Source organism: Chaetura pelagica, unplaced genomic scaffold (genome assembly GCF_000747805.2).
Source record: "Chaetura pelagica isolate M959 unplaced genomic scaffold, ChaPel_1.0 scaffold50, whole genome shotgun sequence".
NCBI lineage: Eukaryota > Metazoa > Chordata > Aves > Apodiformes > Apodidae > Chaetura > Chaetura pelagica.
In genome coordinates this window covers 1,751,432-1,773,470 of record NW_009952366.1, presented here as the reverse complement: position 1 = coordinate 1,773,470, position 22,039 = coordinate 1,751,432, and the positions used below count along the sequence as shown (strand labels likewise).

At 35.7% G+C, this 22,039-nt stretch overlaps 1 protein-coding gene across 1 annotated transcript in view; it reads right to left on the bottom strand.

The window, feature by feature from the left end:
- Positions 1-4,912: 4,912 nt before the first annotated feature.
- Positions 4,913-22,039, bottom strand: part of TMTC2 (transmembrane and tetratricopeptide repeat containing 2) — a 270,784-nt gene continuing 253,657 nt past the window's right edge. The window contains exon 12 of the mRNA XM_010008050.1: positions 4,913-5,092. Coding sequence (XP_010006352.1) covers positions 4,913-5,092 — 180 coding nt within the window. The remainder of the gene's footprint in view (positions 5,093-22,039) is intronic.

Sequence of the window (22,039 nt, the reverse complement as noted above, 5' to 3'; positions counted from 1 at the left end):
TCTTCAATTAGTATGTAACAAACATAAAGCCTGTACCCCTAAAATTCTTGCTCATTTCCATAAAAACATCTGCATCTCCTTGAAATGTCCTTCCGCATTCCCTGCATAACAGTGGATATATTCTATTCATTAAAACACATTCTTCCAATGTCACGCTAAGAGAGATTACATATTCAGTATCTCTGTGAAGCAAGGCAGGGACTTTTAAAATTACAGGCTCAGTTCAACTGAGAGAGCCTGTATAATACCTGAGTGGTGTCTTTATTTTATTTCAAAGAACCAGAAACAGAAGATTCAAAACGGTAAGTGGTTATATGGGATTCTCTTTAGATTTCTTACAATGTATTTCAAAATCTCCAGATTTTCTCACTAAAATGTCTCCTTTGCAACCCTTAGGGATGCAGCAAAATAAACACAGTAATTTAGGTGTCATTGGCTGTTCCCATACTTGAACTGGAGGCAAAGTCTGTCTCACACTACCTGCTCTCATTCCTGTCAGGCAAAGCTGCTATGGGAATGCCTACAACAACAAGCCTTGTCAGAGAGTCCCAAGCCAGATCCAAATGAGCTGCTACATTTACACAGAATAATTTAGTGCCTTACCTTATACTAGTTCAAATCCCAGAAGCAATACAGCCATCTGAGCCAGCTACAGAGAGCAAGTTCAGGTGCGCCTGTTTAAGACGGTAGGACTAAAATGCCACTGCAGAGCCGCTGTGTGCTTCCATCAGAAATGCAAATGTATCAGGTATCTGCTGCCTGCAAAGTGTGGTGCTTGGATAAACAGAAAGATTGAAAATAAAACATAAGGCAGACAGAACAGCATCTCAGAGAGAAGGGTTTGGGGATAAGAAACCAGAGCAGGAGTTCAAGTACATGTTTAGACTCTATTTTCATGAGAAAGGAGTGACACAGAGCAGATTCTTCTTTGTATACTCCAACTGCTATTTCATCGAAACCTACGTAGGCAAGGAATGACCGTGTCTGAAGGCAAGGTGTGACCTTTGATAAAAATACGGCAAGACAGTTGAATTTGGAAGTCAGTAATGCAAAGCCTCCCTAGTGCTTTGCTCACACCCATCAATGTTTTCCCATTCCAGAAATCTATCAGTACCTAGGACCTGAATGCTACAGAACTAAGCAGATAGGAGAATATTAGTGTTAGGTCCATTGAGCTAAGAAGGCTCTGTCCATAGAAGACTAAAGTCAAAGAACCATGCCACTTCATACCATCTGCTGTGCAGGAATGGAGCAGATTTGAAACTGGGCATGTGACTCTGCAGCACGACAGAAAGGTGATCTCAGATACTAAAAAGACCATAAAGTGAAGACTTCTCCCCAGATTTTGTAGCAAATTATACATCTTTACTGACTTTGTATGTCAATATAAAAATGATTTGTAAATATGTCCTATTCATCAGCTTTTATTCCTGTAGAGTTTAGAAACAATAATCAAGTATAATAATTGGCATATCACTTTGGCTAGATTTAGTGAGTAGAAGCATCTAAAAATGCTTCCAGAGATTCTTTTTGAAAATATCAGCTGAGGTATAATTGAAATAAGCGTGTAGAAGAAAGCCAGCTGTGATAGGGTGTACTCAAGCTATATAAACTGTCCAGGAATGCAGCAGATTTGAAACTGGGCATGTGACTCTGCAGCACGACAGAAAGGTGATCTCAGATACTAAAAAGACCATAAAGTGAAGACTTCTCCCCAGATTTTGTAGCAAATTATACATCTTTACTGACTTTGTATGTCAATATAAAAATGATTTGTAAATATGTCCTATTCATCAGCTTTTATTCCTGTAGAGTTTAGAAACAATAATCAAGTATAATAATTGGCATATCACTTTGGCTAGATTTAGTGAGTAGAAGCATCTAAAAATGCTTCCAGAGATTCTTTTTGAAAATATCAGCTGAGGTATAATTGAAATAAGCGTGTAGAAGAAAGCCAGCTGTGATAGGGTGTACTCAAGCTATATAAACTGTCCATATGTAAACCAGTCAATATTACTCATTAAATTAGAATAATAAAAATAAATAAAAAAAAAAAAGGCGTTGTTACAGTAACAGAAAAAGGAATGCACAGCATATTAGTTATCAATGCTTTATTATTGAAAACAAAATTGAAATTCTCTTATTGGGCACATAAACAATTATTTCTACAAAAAGGAAAGCCTACAAATCTGATAATTTATACAAATAACAGTTTTTCAAAAAATAAAATTTTAATTTAGTAAACTTGTCTTGTGCTCTTTATTTTTTTTAGCACTGTCTGCAAAAATCCACCATAAATCCCTGAGCAGAGAGACATATTTTAAACGTTTGAAATTTATCCCAAAAGAAGAAAGTTATCAAGCGCAGACCTATATTAAAAAAATGTATTCAGGGACATTCTTGTTAAATTTATGCTAGTCCTTTTTTCTTTCTTTTACCTCTTTTTTTTTTTTAAAGAAACAAACATAAACAGTTATCATTGGAAGCATGACGTTGCATCACAAGAGTGCTCCCCCTTCCCCCATTTGTGCAATGAATAAAAATCACTAAACAAGAATAAGTACATGTAGAAGGAGACAAATAACATAGTGAATGGTTAAGACCAAGAAGCCATCAAAGTTTGATGGCTGTTGAGCAAATAAAGCTGCAGGATACCACAGTTTTATACTGAGTTCAGTTACAGTTACTAACTACTTTATTTCTATAGTTTTTCCAGAAAGTCAGTAAAGCAGGAGAATAAGTTCAAGCTACCACTGTATTCTAACACTGGTTTCAATAATAAAGTAGAAATTCAACTTTTCACCCTTCAATTTTGCTTTTCCAGCCATAACATTATTTGAGAAAAAACTTGACACATTCCACAAAACCAAACCATCTTGCCCTTCTGGCCCTTCTGGTAGGCCACTTGTAAACTTAGCAAGTTAAAGTATTTTAGCGAGCAAGAGGAAAGAAAAGGAAATGCACACTACTACCATTTTTTACTCTACTGAGTTTGAAACAGCTACTCCCCTACCTATCTCAATACAGATTTAAAACCTAACTGTAAGGGAAGAATGACCAAGGAGGCAGAGTATAACTCAAATGCCCCCTTTCCCATTAGGTACACACACTAACCACAAAATACGCAGGGAAAACCAAATAAAAGATATAGCAACTCTTACAGACTGTGTGTTAATGGCAGGTAACATTGCTGCAGTCAAGTAATAAATAAATAAATACAGCAAAGTATTATTCGCTACAGTTTTCTTGGAATGGTGCTCAACAATTAAAAAGAAAACAATACAAAATAAAACAAAAACAACAAAAAAAACCCCAACAACAAATCAAATCAAAACCAAACAAAAAACCCTTTCTCAGTAATAAAGAGTTTTTAACAGAAGATCCTGAAGAAGCTTTAATTCAAGGTGCTCTACCACTTTTACATTATATCTACCATTATGAAAAGAACACTGAAGCAGATATCCCACAGGTCATTAAATGAAATAGTAAATTTTCTTACAAGCAATAATACTTATTCCAAAGAAAGAAAGCACTTAACAAATGGCCTGGAAAAAAAACGTCTAAAGCTTCAATACACTGCAATTTAAAATAAATTATTTTTACATTTAAGAACGGAAGGCTAAAATAGCAGCTAGGCCAAATTATTTGAAAGTGAAATAAACTGAACCTTACCAAAAGCATATTTAGATATTTGACAGCTCTGCTGCTAGCACGCATGTCAGAATACAAACAAAATGCTAATATTTGGTTAGAATCTCAATATATAAGATTTTTTAAAACAACACCACTATGAAAACTAACTGGTAACCACCTTCACAGATTTCTCTTCATCTACACTGCTTTCAGCATGACCTAATCCACACCCTTCAGTTATTTGCTACCCTCATCAATGTATAAAATTCCCTTTTCTCGAAGTTGCTCATTAAGTCTCATTTGTAGCATATCCAAGCACTAATATTTTCAAACCTCAGTTGGCTGAGTTCTTGAAAAAATATTGTATGCAGAGACCAGTTTAAAATTGATCTTACCTGACAGTAATGTGAAGAGAGTCAAACACAATGTTCAATTATACTAGTATTTTTTTTTCTTAAGGGGAATGTCTGAACACACTTATTTGATACCAAGACAATTGTTAGTCTTGCTTGTATTGCTAAGTCACACCTCTGGACTTATTTTTTTTTTCCAACCTACATACACATCTCATGTAGAATATCGGCCATTCTTTGCTCATTCTGTCTAGCCCACTGCTATTTTACTGTGTATCTCAGGAAAACTGCATTAAAACATAACAAGCTGAAAAAATATGCATATTCTCAGTAAACAAATTTGAATGCTGTAATCTAGTCACAAGTGACAGGTTTGGGGGAAAAAAAAAAAAAGTAAATAGGCCATATAAGCTGTGAAATTGCTAAGTAAATGGTCCTAAAATGAGATACAGCAGCATTAAGACAAACTGCAAACACACTGGATTTAGTATACATTTTAATGAGTTACAGTATCAGCAAAATATTTTAACCTACTATTACCACCTTTAGTGCCATATGGCTTAGTGTATACTGTACAATTTTCCCTTAGTATTTCTATGACAGTATACATTTCAGGTACCCACCCCAAAGTGAGCAATATGGGATTTGCAATGATTTATCAAATATTCCAAAACACCCTCTCTGAAGTGCTATGGTTCTAAATATTTTTGTGGGGTAACAAGTCCTTCATTAATATCTCTAAGTCTCCCTTTTTCCATTTATCTAGCAAAAAACTTATGCCAAAAAGCAGAACAGCTTTTCCTAGCAGCAATTAAGACCTCTGACCTTGCAGTCAAGTCCAATGTGTTCTCTGATTGGACAACTGTGTGGAAGTTCTAGTTTGTGGTTTGAATCAGTTTAAGAAAAAAAAGTTCAAGGTTTCATTATCATGTTTTGGATGTCTTCAAACCTTGTTTCTCCATGATATTCCACAATTTGCGAAGATTGGACTGAGTGATGACATCATCAGGTTTAAGTTGAAGAGCAAGGAGGTAGTTTTCTTCGGCCTCTTTCAGTTTACCATTCAGATGGAGAATAGCTCCGAGATTCATTAAGGCAGCTGGATACTGGTACAAACAAACAAACAAAAAAAAAAAAAAAAGAAAAAAGAAAAAAAGGGAATTATTAGGAATATTTTCATTTTTTCTTTTCAGGTAACATTCTTCCACTTAAATTATTCCCTTATGTTTGCCAAGTTTTCATGGAAGCAATTTAGCAATTTAAGCAAATAGAGATAACAAGAAAAAGTTTCTGAACAGCTGCTGTATACTTTGTGCTTTGAACAGGGTTAGCTCTTGTGTCTACAAACATAGACTTCTCTCTTTAATGAGAAAACACAGAACTCGTAAAGCTTTACATGTGGTAATGTCAGCATAGCAGAGTTTCTAAGAGAAAATTAAAGTAATCCAAGAGTGGATTAAAGAAAGGAATTTAATTTTAATTCAACCCATTGGAAATAAAGAGTTTATAATCGTTGGGAATAGTTAACACATTGGAACTCATCCCTTTTTTATCTTTGTCTTAATTATAACAAGTAGAAAATACAATTTGTTCTCAGATTCTAAGAATGCTCAGGGGTCTTAGGATATCCATTTATATCCAGGCTGTGGCAATTATTTCTTAATTAACAGTTGAATAAAAATAACCATGGTGGAAACACATGCTATTTTAAGAACAAAGATGTGAAAATTTCATAACAATCCATGAAAAAGCTTCTTATGTTACCAAGAATTTTTTCAACTTCAGCTAAGACAAAAAATTACGTGTTTTTATTTTTTCATCTTCAGATTATTCCATTATGAAATAACAAGTTGTTAATGATAATTAATTTTTTCTGGTTACTGGAGTACACAAATATTACAAGGGCAGAAAAGCAGATTTATGAAGCTGAAGAGAACAGCCTAATCTACCTTTTTGCAAATACCTAAGATATTCACCTGCTAGTGAGAGCACAGTAAAAGCATTTGCCAAAACCAGTAACTTGCATTTCAAAGAAAAGGGGAAAAAATACTATACAAAGTTCACTAGGGTACTCCCCCTCAGGTGACTGTCATTTCCAATGAGCTTTAGGAACACTCATTTCCGTGACTCACTCACTTTGCATCAGAGGACGCGTGTTTCAAGATACTACTCAGCACTGTTCTGATCAAAATGCAATACTCAGAATGTGAAGCCACATGGAAACTCAGCTTCAGACTATTAGGTGGGGGTTCTGGTTTGTTTAAGAATTCCTTCAGTGTAAATAACTTCAGGAAAATATGGTAGGAAGAAGGCAAATATAATATGCATTGGAGTTGGTCTCCCAGACTGATGTGGTAATAGGAAGTTATTAGGATAAGGAAGACTGACATATGTTCTAAACCTCTCCATTAGTGAGTAAAACTCGTGACTCATCCTTCTGAATCAAGCTTCGACACTGCCCACCCCCCCCCAACCTCCCATGATTCTTGTGTCCCAAACCTAAATTTTATTTTTTATTATTGATTCCTACATATATATATATAAATACATTTTCTTCCTGCTTCTTTTCACCTATACATCGCAAAAACTCCTTAAGAGCTGTGATGCAGAAGATTTTCAGAATAACAGGCTTCCAGAGTTTTGAAATTAAGCAAAACAAAATGAGTTCAGCCCTCCCTATTGTAAACATCACAAAGACAATGCAGTGGAATCTGAAGATGTTATTTTTAGATTTAATTTTTCTTGCTTTACCCTGACAGTTTATTTCCACTACTCCTAAATCAACTACTTTGTTCTACTAAAAATAAAACTGAAAAACCAGCTGGATTTTATAGTTTTCCCAGTTAAATACTCTCCAAAATTTCCTCTTCAGCCATATTCCATACTGAGAAGGAAAACTGAGCCCTGAATTTAATCTTTGCTATGGACAACAAATATCAGCAGCCACATTATCATAGCTCCGCATGATATTTTATAATTGAATAATACACTCCTTAATTATAGATGCTCTGGATGCTACTTGAAGTGACGCAAGTGAAGAATGATTGGAAAACAGCTCCACTATATACGGATGGTTGTCTAAATACCCACATATTTTATATATTATTTTTTGGCTTAAGATTCCTTGAGATGATTTTCTCAAATCATGAGTAGGATGGCACATTCCCACTAATTGTGCTCCTTATTTGTCTAATTACAGTTTATGAATCAAACATTTTTCTTCAAGAGCACAGTTACTGACACATAACTGTCTTCTCCCTTGAAATATAACTATTTGCGGATCTAGACAAAGCATACAATGGATAAGGATTAAAAAAATCTTAAACCTTGAAAAACTTGTATTAAATAAGACACACATTAAAATGTGCTCAAGGCTAATTCTACAGCATCCACAAACCTTTTGTGTGGGAAGTAACACAGTTGTCTCATACTGCTTCCAGAATTCCTCTTCATTTCCTCCACACTCCCCTGAAAATTTGGCATGTATATGGTACTAATCAAGTGCTCTAAAGAATGTCACATATTTAAGACTCCATGCCAAGCTAAGAAAACTCTTTTCCTATAATGTCTTAAATTTGGCACATCATTTCACTAAAGTGACATCTAACATCTAGAAAAAAACCAAACTGCATGCATTTAACTGAACATGAGATTTTCAAACTTCTACTTGTCATTCCTGATTTCCTGGAGACCCTACAAATTTTAAGCCATTAATGCTCTAAATAAATGTATCCACAGAAAATGTGAACTGGTAACTCATTTCAGGTAGTGCTGAAAGCTCATTCCAATTCCTGTCTTTGTTAAACGAGGAAGTGCACTGGATCTTGGAAAGACCACTCCCTGACTTTCTAGGGTATCAGCCACCCCAAGATCTATGGATTATTAAGAGTCACAAGAATTTTGGGTGACTACAAGATTGTACATCAGTGCAATCACTCTCTGACAGCTATAAATGATGTTCTGAAAATGCAAGAGCAAGATATTTGCTACAGTTTTTCTTCGTATGTAGTCTTTTATTAAAGACAGCTGATAAAACTTTTCAGTATGTTAACAAAGGCAGTCGGCAGCTACCAGTGCAATAACGTGGGACTTGTAGCACTGTATAACAAATGACACCACCTACTACTTCAGAGACTTGAAAGGAGAAACAGGCCCGCTTTCATTTCCTTTTGGAGACAGATGCTTTACATCAAAAAAAGCTGACTGGCTTTTCTATCGGGATTATAAATGCTGTCTGTTATGGTCTATGGGGAATTATTCCCTTTATTAGCATTTTTATTGTGGTATGCCTGTTTCCTTAGCTTTGTTTTGTTTGTTTGTTTGGGGTTTTTCTTGGGGGGTGTGGAGGGAGGTGCTTGTAGGGAAGAGGTGAGAGGAGTAACAGAGTAATGAATATGAATAACAGAATAGCAAAAGTCATGCATTTTCTTGCCTGAGGTGTTTTTGATCTACATCGATGACAATTCTTTCAAACTTTCTCTATACTACCAGAATAAAAGGAGAGCACTGGGGTAGGAAATATTTTAAAATGTAAATTGAAGTCCTCTCTAAAATTAGTGAACTATGGAATCTCCAAATACTTATAAAAATTCTTAGTAGTATTTCAGGATTATACAAATGTAACCAAGTACAGTACTGGACCCACAAACAGAATTAATGTTAATGACAAAAAATTTGAACTGATTCCTTGTTCATCATCTTTGGCTCCACTTTTAACAAATGCAGTATCAGAAGAACAGTCCCAAACAGAAGAAGACAAGTTTATTCCTATATATAGTGACTTTTGAAAATATAGTCATAGAAATACTTCTACTTAGTACAGTTCCTATAGCCCTTTTATGCTGTTCTTTTTGAAACTGTATCTTATGTACTATGGGGAATGTCAAAGAGTTAGTCTTTAGAAAATTAAAATGAAATTTTGACACTAAATGCCCAAATAAGGACAATATGTTCTGAGTTTTCAGAAAAAAATCATTAAATTTAGTTATCACTTTTTAATGTTGCCACCATTGCTCTTTCCAGCCAGGGCAACATTTCCAGAACAAAGGGGCTCAGCTTGACGCATACTCACTCATGGAAGTTTTGCAGTGTTTTCTGATTTGTAAAGGAATATGTTTTACTTTTTCTTTCTTCTTGTTTAGTTAATCCATATAAACATTGACAATATTAACAGTGGGTATGACGTTATGGAGAGAGACACAAATACAGAAAAACTTAAACTAGCTCAAAAACACCTCTTGCATGTCAGACAAGTATGAAAAAGCAACAGCACAAGCAATGAAATCTGAAATTGTTTTCCCCAAAGCTCTGCTTGCAGATGACCTTTCCTGCTCAACACCACAGAGGGCCAGGGCAGCAGATTTTGCAATGAAATCACATTTTGTTGCTGCTGGGTTACTTTTAAGGAAAATCATGCCAATTTTTACTCCTGTAGAATTGCAAGTGCAAGCTACTTCTCACTTAGCCATTTTAAAAGGTCACTGGAAAGATGTTGCCAATATTAATCTTGCTCTTAATGAATTACTGCAGTGTGTAATCTTGTAGATGTTTCAAAAGAACCCCAGGACTGTTTAATGAACACTGTAATCAGCATGGGCAACCCATTAGAAACAGAAGCAAAGTGGTTTGTTTTAAAACAGTGTAATTAAGGACACTTGTTCTTTTTAGGGTTCCTGTTGAGTAACGTCAATTCTTAAACAAGGAACACAAAATTCATTCACATATGAATATTGCATCCCAGCACTTCTAGTTAAATAAGACAAAGAATTAACATATTTCTCTTTGATAACTGAAGATACATAGAAGATACAATGACTGAGTAGTGAAGCAGCAGAGTATTAGTTGTAGAATTGCTCACTAGGAGTGATGGACTGCTTCATCTTATCAGTGACCATGAGATAAAGTGCTGTCATGCCTTCTTTATCCTCCTACAGTGATGGCAAGAATTTTCACTTGAATTTTTATTACTTGTGTTATTGCTGAAGCACAGTATAATATTTTCTGAAGCAATCAAAATGTCAACATCTCCTTTTTTATCACTAAAGATAACTGTCAGCAAAAGACTCACTTCAGGGGTGGCACTTGCTCTTGACAGACCTCACAACTTTTGATTAAAACTATGACCTAGGAGTTGCCCCCAGATGTAAGGATACTATAAAGCATTGTCCTGATTTCACTAGGATGGAATCATAGAATCAATTTTCTATTCAGAAAAGCTGCATTTTTCAGAAGACTGCAGCATCCACTTCAATGGTAACAAAGTTGATAAGACACTTTGTTGTACTTCATGATCAGCATGGTATTGGGGTTTCCATAGCGATCAAGGTCTTTAGCACTTCAGAGTTAGTCAGGTGCTAGAGCTAGAAGGAGTGAAAGCCAGGGCAGCTGACCCAAGCTGGTCAGCAGAAGTTTTCCACATCTTAAATATCAGGCTCACTATAAATTGAAAAGTTTGATTGGGACCAGTCTCTTTCCTCAATGATCACCATCCCTGGAGGGTCTTGTCTGTCCTGCTTCCAAGGCCTACTCTATTGGTTGTGACCATCGTGCTTTTGCTGGAGCTGTGATGCTCACGGTGCTTGAGTGCAGCTTTTTACAAAGGCACATAACGATAGGAGACAGAGTAATGGCTTTAAACTGGAAAAGGGTAGACATTAGGAAGAAATCCTTCTCTTTGAGGGCAGTGAGACACTGGAACAGGTTGCCTCGAGAAGTTGTGGACGCGTCATGCCTGGAAATATTCAAGGCCAGGTTGGATGCGGCTTTGAGCAGCCTGGTCTATTAGGAAGTGTCCCTGCCCATGGCAGGGGGGTTGAAACTAGATGATCTTTAAGGTCCCTTCCAACCCAAACCATTCAACGATTCTATGAATTTTGTGTATCTTGTACTAGCATTAATACTAGCTGTTAATTATAATTTTATTAAATCTGTTTCCATTTTAACCCATTGGTCTCCTTTCCTTTTCCCTGGTCCCCTTCTCAGGTGGGGAGGGGTCACTGGATGATAGAACTGACTAAACAAAGACATGCATAGGGGTAGGCAGAGAAGGCAGAAGAAGAAGCAAGGGAAGGATATGCAGTGAGATGCTTACTGCCAACTGGATCTTTCTCTCCTAAGCAATACATTGACAACACTGTAAATTCAGCAGTGACACATGGAAGTAGACTTTTTCACGGGAGTAACCTAGTGATGCCAGATAAGCCAAGTGCCAGCTTTTCCTTCCAGATACTCCTGTTTCTACCTGGTTCTCTATGCTAAAAGGTTTCATAAGAACCACAGTTTGCATATGCTATGCCTGTTTTTTTTGTTCCAAACAGCAAACTAATCACAACTAAGGCACTGATCTCCAGTAACTTGACTAAGATGACAAGAGTAGACTGCCTTGGAACAGATAACTTGGTGAAGAAAGCATTCTGGAACAAGATTTCTGGCAAAACATTACAGATCAGAAAGAATAAAAATGCATAAAATTCAGTTGAGAGGGATTTCTTGTGTCATCAGCCCAGACAGCAAAGCATTCAGTTCTGCCCGAAAACAAAAATAAAATTAGCATCTTTGCAACCTCTTACATGGAAGAACACTCTCCAACTTCTTCTCTATGACAGTTCAGTGTATTATTTAAATTGCAAGTCTGCTCATGAACAATTTCTGCCGGTATGCTTTGTGTAGACAACAGCTTTCAGCTTAAATAGTGAAGACAGGAAACAGAGAGAAAAACATTCTCCCTGCAAGTACTAAATTAAATTAACGTTGCAAAGAGAACAGTTTCCAAGGTTGTATTAGTCAGAAATGGACTTCAAAGTCTCTGCTGTAAAGAGAGCCTGCATCCCAATCTAATTACATTAAGACTGAGTAACATACAGAACTATATAAGTCTAACTTAACAAGCCTATGCTCTAGAGGAGAGCAGGTCCTTCGATTCAGTCATCATCTTTAACAGTATCATGTTGTTAAGGCTGATAAGAAAGCAATCTTAGTTATTATTTACTAATACGTCATTAAACAGAAAGAGCCTTCATTTAGTGCTCTATTCATATTTGTTCACCAAAGTAAAAAATTCTTAATCTCCAGGTAAGGTGAAGAAAAAAAGGACACTACAAAAGAAAACAAACTAAAATAAAGTAGACAGGACAAAATAACTTCTGTTTAATACTATTTATGTAACAGTGTCAGGCTAGGATAGTACCTCCAGTTAACATATCAAGTTAGTAAGGTAGAACTATACAAGTAAATGCCTGGTCACCTTATCAACTGATGACACTACATAAATGTCAGCCATGTACCTAAAAACAAATATTATTTTATGTTTCATTTGGACATTCTCATCTGGACATTCCAAGCAGATGACACTTTAACCTGCTTGGTGAAAGAAGAATATACATGGAAAAATTTTGTATGCTTTTTGCGTGCTTTTAAACACTAGAGACTATTTCGTCTAAAATTGCACACTACAGAATATGTACATTTAAAACCAGAAATTAAAAGAGAACAAAGGGTTTTTGACAACTTTCTGTGTTTATGGGTGGCAGATGTGGGAGTTTTAATCCTCAAGCATACGGTCAAATTATTCAGTTTGCCTGTAGATTTAGACATCGGCATCATTAAGGAAATCCACAGCTGTGAGTCAGGGAAGAGTTCTAGACTTGGCATGGGAAGGAAGCATCAAGCAGTCTACTTTGATTCTCAAATTATCACATCAATAGGGGACATTTTAGCATCAATGTTCTCTAGTCAGTGGAGGTTTTTTCCGCAACATCTTTTTCATCTTAACCTTCAGAGACTGCTTAGAGTTTTAAAAACATAGTTATCTAAAGCTAAACAAGCATATGTATGTTATATCTTTCTGATGAAAAGCTACCTACCATTGGCCTTTATATAAATTCAGACTATATTGTTTCATGTATCAGCAAGTTAACAAAAGCATGTGCTACAGCTGGTAAAGGTTACAGATCATAACAACAGCTGAAAAAATCCCACATTTACATTTGTAATTTCTGTGTATCTAGATTTTTTCCCCAATGTCTATGCATCAATTGCTTTGATTTTCAGCTTTAAAAACCTCCTTGTGATCACTCTAAATTTATATAGAAGCCAGGATGGACATTTTTAGATAACATACTTGTATTACCATAACAACAACTAAACAGTAACACATGTTGTGAGTATTTAATAGTATGGTTATATTTTTTAAAAGACAAAACTTCTTAGCCCTTTTTTTTTCTAATTTAATTTCTAGCTTTCCAGGTCAAATGTTTTCATCACTATAAGACATGATAGCTGTACCAAAATTTCCCAGCACTTTAAAATTTCACTAAAAAATCTTCAAATGACTTAATTTTTATTTATAGAAATCCAACTGGCATCTACAATTTGATCATTTTAATACATAGCTACAATTATTGTATAAAACATTCAACAACTTCTTTATCTAACATGAGTATGCTGCATGCTAATTAGGAAGTCTGTACTCACAGCAAGTGAGAAAGTTGCTGAACAGCAGTGTCATCTGAACTACCATACGGACAAACAGAAATTGCTCAAAATCTTTCAGTGACAGAATTTTATCTTATTAAGAAAAAGTAAGGGTGTTTTAAAATAATATTGAATCTGTTAGTAAATGTATTTTTGCATGTATTTTCTTTCTAAATCTTGGAAACCAGAAAAATGAATGCCTTTGTGTTACTGCCTAAAGATAAACCCCATTTTTAATTTAAATTTGAAGTGTTAAAAGAAAAATGAATAGACTCTGCTTCACTCAGAAGCACATGTGTAGGGCTGATTAGAATAGTTGTTCATATGAACACAATCAAAACAGGCTGATCTTCAGAGAAAACTCTAATTTAAAGATCATCTGAGGTCATGAATGCATTTACAGTCACAGTATATACCACTACCATTTTTAAAAGTTGTTTTTAAAAAGATCACATAAAATGTCATTGAAAAATAAAAATGCTGAGACTGAATGCATCTGCTGTCTGTTTTTACTCAGGTACTGATCAAATACATCAGTACACGGAGAAGGTGATATAGTTTTTCAAGATGCTAGTCACAGGTATATGAAGTATTGCATTAGAGCTTCCATTTTTTAGTAAAATTTCAGAAAGAAGAAGTGTTCATTTCTGGTCTTGATAACTAAGTTCTAATTAAAGTAATGTCAAAATCACAAGATTTCCAGTATTTTGAATCCAGATGTTCAAATTCATGTTAAGTGTTAGCTGACCAGTGCAGTCAGCTCTGTTAAAAACTTGAGAACTAGATTAACATTGATGTTTCTGTAAGTTTTCAAAAAATGTTCAGGTATTTGCAATCATAAGATATAGTGACACTGTATAAAGCATTTTACAACTTGACATACTTGCTCTAGGCACAAAGAATGAACATCTTGTGAACATGTTCAAAGCTTATATCATGCACAGTCACTACTATGACAGCCCACAGAAAAAGCATTATATTAGAGTATTACAGAAACTGGAAAGAGGAAAAGACTAGGAGAGATGTGTAAATGTGGTACTTAGGGACACAGATTTAGAGTGGACTTGGCAGTGTTAGGTTTACAGTTGGACTTGATGATCTTAAAGGTCTTTTCCAACCTAAGTGATTCTATGATTAAATGATTATTAGGCATTGTAGGATGTTTGAGGATTCATTTTAGCCTTCAGTTCACCTCTTCATATACACAGTTCCACTTGGCTAACCTGCCCTAGAAAACAGAATCAATCATTATTTCTTTATTGATAATAATTCCACTGGAAAGAAAGTACAATTAATATCTATCACATAAAGTGGTAGAATTTCCATAACAACACGGTCTATCAATAGTGTCTGAAGGTACTTTCCGATTGGTAAAAAAATGCAACCTCAGCATTGTCCAAGGAGCTATTTTTTATTACAGAGGAGACAAAGCAGAAAATGCTTTTAAAAAATGTTGTTAATTAATATTTTCTTTTCTGAAACTCCTATATGTAAAACCTTTGAAGTATTTGCATACCAATCTTTTATCTTCCCCTCTGTGCCTCTTCTTCTGGCTTCTATGACTTCCACACCTGTTGCACCATGCAAAAACGTTATGCCCACACTCTGTCTTGAATTCAGTTTTAACCATAGGACTATGAGAGCAGCTAAGAAAAGAAGCATATACTATTGGTCCTTTCCAAAATCCTGAATTACAGCGCTCTGTGTAATTCATGCCTTACTTTTTGGCAGCAAGTAACCTGCACATGTGTCCTACATAGTATTTAGCAATTAAATATATAATGCATATTAAAATTATTAACTTCCAGGGTAAGCGCAAGGAATTAATTTTAATTTTTGTAGCTTCAAGATGTTAAGGCTGTAGTTTCTAAAATTTGGTCTTTTCATCGCTAATATTAAGACCACTGGGCACTAATTGCTCATGAGTCTTTTACAAGGTTGTGACTTGTAAAAAAATAAAATTACTTTCTGGTAGGGCAGCTTTATTTACCACATCTGATCAGTGACACATATGTTTACAGTGCTTTGTAAGTAATTTGTATCAGGAACAGTAAGATATGTGCTTTGAAATGTTGCACTTACTACTGAAGACACCACTAACTGCTGTCCATCGAACAGGCACTTTCTGTATTCTTCAAACTATGTTTTTAAGAAATGGACACAGGAAGAAACACTGAATAATACCTTCCTTTTTAAAGAGGTTTACTTCATTATTTCTGAAGGCACAAGGGGACAACTAATATTTGCAGGACTAGCACCAAGAAATCAAAGTTCAATTCCTGACTCTGAAATTCAATATAAAAAATTACTCAGTGAAACCAGATGTTTGCTCTTAAACTGCCCAAGAAAAAGCCCTCCACAACTGGACTAAACTATAATACAAGGCCACAAGAATCACTATGCAGTTCTGCAGTCAGTGGCTCAAGTTAATTTACCTTCTCATTACACATTTCCACTACATATACTGCTTGTTCTATATGAACACAGGCTCCTACAGAAATTAACATTGGGTCCTACCTACCAGCAGTCTTTTTGTTAAAGCTCATTTCCCAATCCTCCCAATTCTGAAGATTTGCCTCCTGTGCGATTTCCATATTTTTGCTAAGAAAGCATTTTCTTCCTGTATCATGGGTAAAACCTCCAGTTTGTGAACTAGTTAACAAAAAGCTCCATCAGTTCAGCTATCAGAACGGAATATTTCAAACAGAATTAATGAGGGACCATATACTGATCTTTCAAAAATGATAGAAAATAATTCTGATAATTTTAAGTGTATATAAATGCAGTCAAAATGGGAAGAAATTAAGTAGAACTACTGAGATACAATAAAACTCCACCAAATAACTCCACCATAAATACAGCAATCATTTACCCCATGGAATCTAAGCAACATACAGAAAACCATCATATGGAATTTAATTTAGGGTTTTATTGTGGATTTTTGGTTTTACTGTTGTTGTTATATTGGAAAAGATTCACATTTTCTTTCATGCAGTACTTGTTTTCATTGAGTTTGAGGCAGCCAAATGCTGAGGCAACTGGCACTGCTACAAAACATAATGTCAGATTAACATCACCCACTGTTACAGGAGGACAATTTTTACAGAAGCACCTGAAGAATTAGTAGAACTGCCTCAGCTTAGAAATAGAGCTGTTCATTATATGGAAGACATGCTTCAAAAGGGTTAGTACATGTCAGTGTATATTTGCTCTCCAGTAAAACTAACTGTAGTAAATAGAATTATGTAAATGCAACATGCAGAGCTGACCAATGTACAGTGGCTCACAATGCCTCAACAAAAAGGGACTGCTCTTTGGGGGAAATGAAAAGCTATCCATGCCCTCCTAACTGCACCTTCTCCCTAGCAGACATTTGATCTTTACACTGTAAATTTCCCAGGGAAAAATACTTTTAAACTGGTACTGGAGTTAGTGTTAAAGACAAATTCCAAGGAAATTACTTCAGCCAGACATCTGCCGCCCATCCACTTCCTAGCAGTCTGCAAACATACAGTTCTTCTCAGGTAGTTATCTCAGATCAAAACCAGCATTATTGTAGGGCATTTTTCCTCTATACAATCACTTAGATACACTCAGAGGTGTTAGAGGGTGGGGGAGAGTATCAGTTGCATCAAAGCCATCTTATGAAACAGAAATATAAGTTCTCCAGAACTTGTATGTGAAAAAAAAAGACTACTACAATATGCAAACCCACAATTAAAAATCCCTCCTAGAATGAGAAACAGATCAGAATTATAGATCAGGAAGAAAATTAGGAAGTTATTTATTTCAGAACATCCTACTGAGAATGCACTGTTGCTGGGTTATTTAATGATCATTAAAAAATCTTCCTTATCAGTTCTAACTGAAGAATAAAATAATTGAATTGTTTCCAGAATCAGCACTAGAATACTCTATTAGGAAAAACCTTGCTGTATCTTTTTTAAATTGAGTTCAAACAGATGGTTTTATTTCTGAAATGCTAATCTGCTGCTGCGAGTTCTGTATTTTGTGGCACTTTATTCTTGATTGACACTGAGGGCTTCTTTTACAAGGCAAAGCCAATCTTGCTCTCTCCAGGAACTGATGGAGCCAGCATGGTACCCCCTCACATACTACTATCAGACTATCAATCACAACCAAGTGCATAGGTCTATTCATGACAGACCATATTCACTTCCACAATTTTAGCAAATACTGTATCTTTACTACTGTCTTCCATCATCTCAAAGCATGATAATTCTTTTTATTTAAAACAATGGTACAAACCTAGGCAGTAACTTCCTATTAACTAGTTTTGCAAACCTGTTTTTGGAATTATTCAGTAAATTAACATCATAAATGAGAACAAGCAAGACTGTTGCACAGTTATTTTCATACTGAAAAGTAATCATAGAACAAAAGTTATCTGTCTACTAAGATATGGATAAAAAAACACTAGAGGAAACATATCTGCACTCCAATGATGTTGTATCCTTTTTTCTTCATATAATTTTGATGGTGGACTGAACAGATCTATATGCAAGAAAAATATTTCAGATTTGCAGACTTGATTCCATTCAAGTTAACACAGGTGCATTCCTACAAAATCTCTGAATCAAGGTCTTGACAGTAAAATAGCTCAAGTATTATTTGTTGTGTGAATTTCCTCTCTTTAGAGAATTTATGACCTATCCATTGAGAATTACAATCATCTGACAGTATCAGAAGAACAGCCTGAAGAGAAAATAGAACCTATACCTTAATACTTGGGTGATTAACTTATTTGGAAACATTACTGAACTACTAATAAACATGCTTGATTTTCGTGAAAACACAGTCTTTTACTTTTTGTAGATTTAATTGCATAAACATTTTGAACACTGTGGGCAATAGAGCCTACAATTAAAAAAATGGTTGCATAAAAAAAGACTCTGGTATTTTTTAATATTTTTTTTTAATTTTTTTTTTGTTTGTTTTTTTGTGAAGAAGATACTTTATTAGCAGGTCCAAGAAGAACAAAGGATTGCCACCAGACATACTTGAAAACCTTGTATGACCTATGTCCTAAGCAAGTAACACAAGAATTATTAGAGTTTCTTTCTCTGAAATTATGTTAAGCATGAAATTACTGTTTCAACAGTTCTTAGTGAGAGTAATTGATTATTTAAAGAAGATCTAAAGGTTAATTAAATTAGAAAAGAGGAATTAGTATATAGTTGCTTATTTTCAACATTTGTTGCCCACATTAAAGAAAAGCATGTCTATACATTTTACAGTTCATGAAGATGAATGACTCATAAAATACATTATGCCAATAATTAGACTGTAGAAAGATTAATATTTATGGGAAATCTGTCAACCTTTTCATAGCAAAAAATGAAACTAAAAGCACCAAATTACTATGAAAATGAATTTATGGCCTACCTTACAGAGTGTTTCTGGGTATGCAGCTTACTGTTTAAAAAACTTGAAATTAAGAAGAGTTGCTTGCATAATTTCACTTGAAGAAACAAGGAACTACATAGCCCAGTTTACTACTCACATGCAGGAGAAACAGAACCAACTCTGAGCCATATTACTGCAATGTGACATCTATAGTAAGCAGAAGAAACTCAAATGTATTTTCATTTCAGTCATTAAGAATGTTCACAGGCAAAATACTTATGTATTGATTAAGACATCAATAGGTAATTCTAGATGGGTAATAAACAGCAACTTAAAGGCATTTTAATTCGATTCCAAAGCTCACAAATTGCTCTGAGTGAGCTGATCTGAATCGATCTGAGATACCTGCATATTCAACTGCTTGTATAATCAGAATGAAAGATTTCAAATGAACTCCCCATAATCTCTCTCAAAACTGAAGCTGAGAACTATGACATGATTTCCAGCTTTCTCCCATGCATCTTAGGTGAAGATATAAAGATATCACGATATCACATTACCACAATATCAAGAACCAGATGTAAGTACTCCATAATCAACCAAAAGCATGTTCAATCTTTGCTTTCACAGAGCTGCTACAATGCATGAGAAAACACATGTGGAGTTTTCTGGGGTAGTTATAAAATATTCTCATGTATTTCCCAAAGGAAATTCAGTGTTTTCCACAGCTCAGTAAATTGGTTTTCAAATTATACAACTCAACTTGATATTGTGCTTCAGTATTACAAGTAAATATACCCATTCCAGTAGCTTGTGTTCTTTCTTTGTCCCCGATGGAGTTCATAGGGATGGAAAATGCTATATGGGGCTTTTTGATTGTTTTGTCTGTTTGTTCTTTTTTAAGGTGGGAGGCACTAATCTCTGCTAAGGTAAGAACACTTTAAGACTCAGAACAGCAGCCTATACACAAGCCTATCTTGAAGTAGACAATTATGCATGACAAAAAAACATGCATGTGTCTCTAAAATCTTTAGGAAGACCATAGGCAAAGCTATTCTGATATAAAATCTCAGAATCAGTCTTTTATTGCCTGTTTGCGGGGAAAGTCTGCCCAATTTACAGTAACTGAGAAAGCACTCTCATACTTTTGAGCTCAGAGAGTTGTGTCCTCTTTCCTCTCAGGGTGTTTCTATTTCCTCTCCTAGTGGAGCAGATTCATGCCTAAGCCTCTCACCCCTGTATCTGTCTGAAGTAAAACTACTAAAAGCATGCCATCTAGAAATACAGTTCCCATCAGTCATGTCTATCTTCTCAATAGGAAGCCACAGTACCCTTTTTAGTCCCTGAAGTCCTGCATCCCCTATAACAATTGGTTCAGTCTTTAGGAAGCAACAGGGCAGGAAGAGAGGAAGAAGAGGAAGAACTGAATCCTGGGAATTTTTCTTATTCCTGACACCCTCACCAGAAGAAAAGAAGGCATTTTCAGGAGGCCAAGAGTACTGCTGGGCTGGAAGAAATCCACAGCCATTCAAATCATTGAGGTGGAAAGTTTGGCACACTTGAGAGGAAGCCTTAAACAATGAGAGGCTTAGCAGCAGCTTGTGTTGGTAGTGGAAAGCTGAGTAGCCATGACCCAGGGCAGGAGACACTGGGAGCAGCTTGGAGGGCAGGCAGGCAATCGGTAGAAGCTCCACCTACCTCACAAGGCCCACTTTTGTATCTTCTGCAAAGTCAGACAAAAGTAATGGAAGACAACTAAGCAGGCCAATCTGCTGAATACTAACTAAAATACAGCTCTGTGGTCATTCCATGGCACCAATACGTAAAGATAAAAGATTGCCATGTGTTCATGACTTTGAATGAACAACTAAACAGAAAAACTTTTTAAAACAAGGATTCTCAACTGTGTTATGCTTTACCAGCAATAACACATGGTGTAAAAATCATACATGTACTGTTTTTCTAGAGGACATCATGTCAGCTTTATCTGTACTTTGCTTCAAAAACAATGAGTACTACGGCAAATCTCTCCAGTTGGGTTTGGATAACAGGGACTAGGCAGGCCTGCTCAAAAGAGCTGCAGGAGCAACAGATTCATCATTGATGGGAGACCAGCAGTATCTGTAGAGCATCGTGAGGAGGATGCTGGGTTTAGTGAAGCCTGCAACAGTGCCAGGTTTTGTGAAGCCAGGTGAAGATCAGCTGAAGACAATTTAAGAATCACTGTTAACCCACCCATTACTGCTATCAGCAACAGAACTAACATAGCAGGAGGTCCTAAAAGTTTTGTGAAATTTCTTCCTGGCAATAATACAACAATGCCCTTAAAAAATCTGGCAAAATGGATTAAAACTCTCTCCCTTGTGGTTACTCCTAGTCTGGTAAAGCTGTGCTACAAGTGATCCTGCTTTAGCAGGAGAGTTGGACTAGATGATCTCTAGAGATCCCTTCCAGCTCTGACAACTCTCATTCTGTATGATTCTGTGATTCAGGAGAAACTCAAACAGGGAAATTTGGCATGGAAACACCTAAGGAAAAAACACATAATAAAGCAGATCTTGGTTACATATGTTTCAAGATAAAATCCAACATCTACTTTATTTCTTAAAGATGTATGTACTATCGGAAGTGTATTCATTTTTAGAGGTCTTGCCATGAATAAAATCCATATTTTATGAATACTTTCCAAAAGGAGGCATTGAAAGCATGTTATCTGTAAGGAGCCTATAAAAATACAGTCTGTGCTCTGGAAATCACCAGGATTTTTCTTTCAACTGTTAGACTTCTCAAGGTAGAGTCTACTGCAAGGCTGGAGCCTTTGACATGAAATCTGTATTCCAGTACTGGGCAAAAAATAAAAGAAGCACTTGTAGAAACTGCTTTTTAATATGATATTGTGTTAACTGATTACATAAACCCTTCAAGTCAAGAAATAGTTTAGTCCCCCACATCATGATTAAACCATCTAGTGGAAATAGTATTTATTTTGCTTATAGTTACATTTCTCGTTTCCCCCTCATTCTACGTGTGTGTCTCTTATGTATGTTGTTACAGTAAGACATTTAATCAAGCCCTTTTGAAGTGGTAGAGTGGAAACAGCTGCTTCTGACAATGTGCCAATGACACAGGGCTTAAAGCTGTCATGAGCTCCAGATTGTAAGCAGCACTAATATGTGGTTGGGATGGTAGTGACTTGCAGGTCATGGCACCTCCTT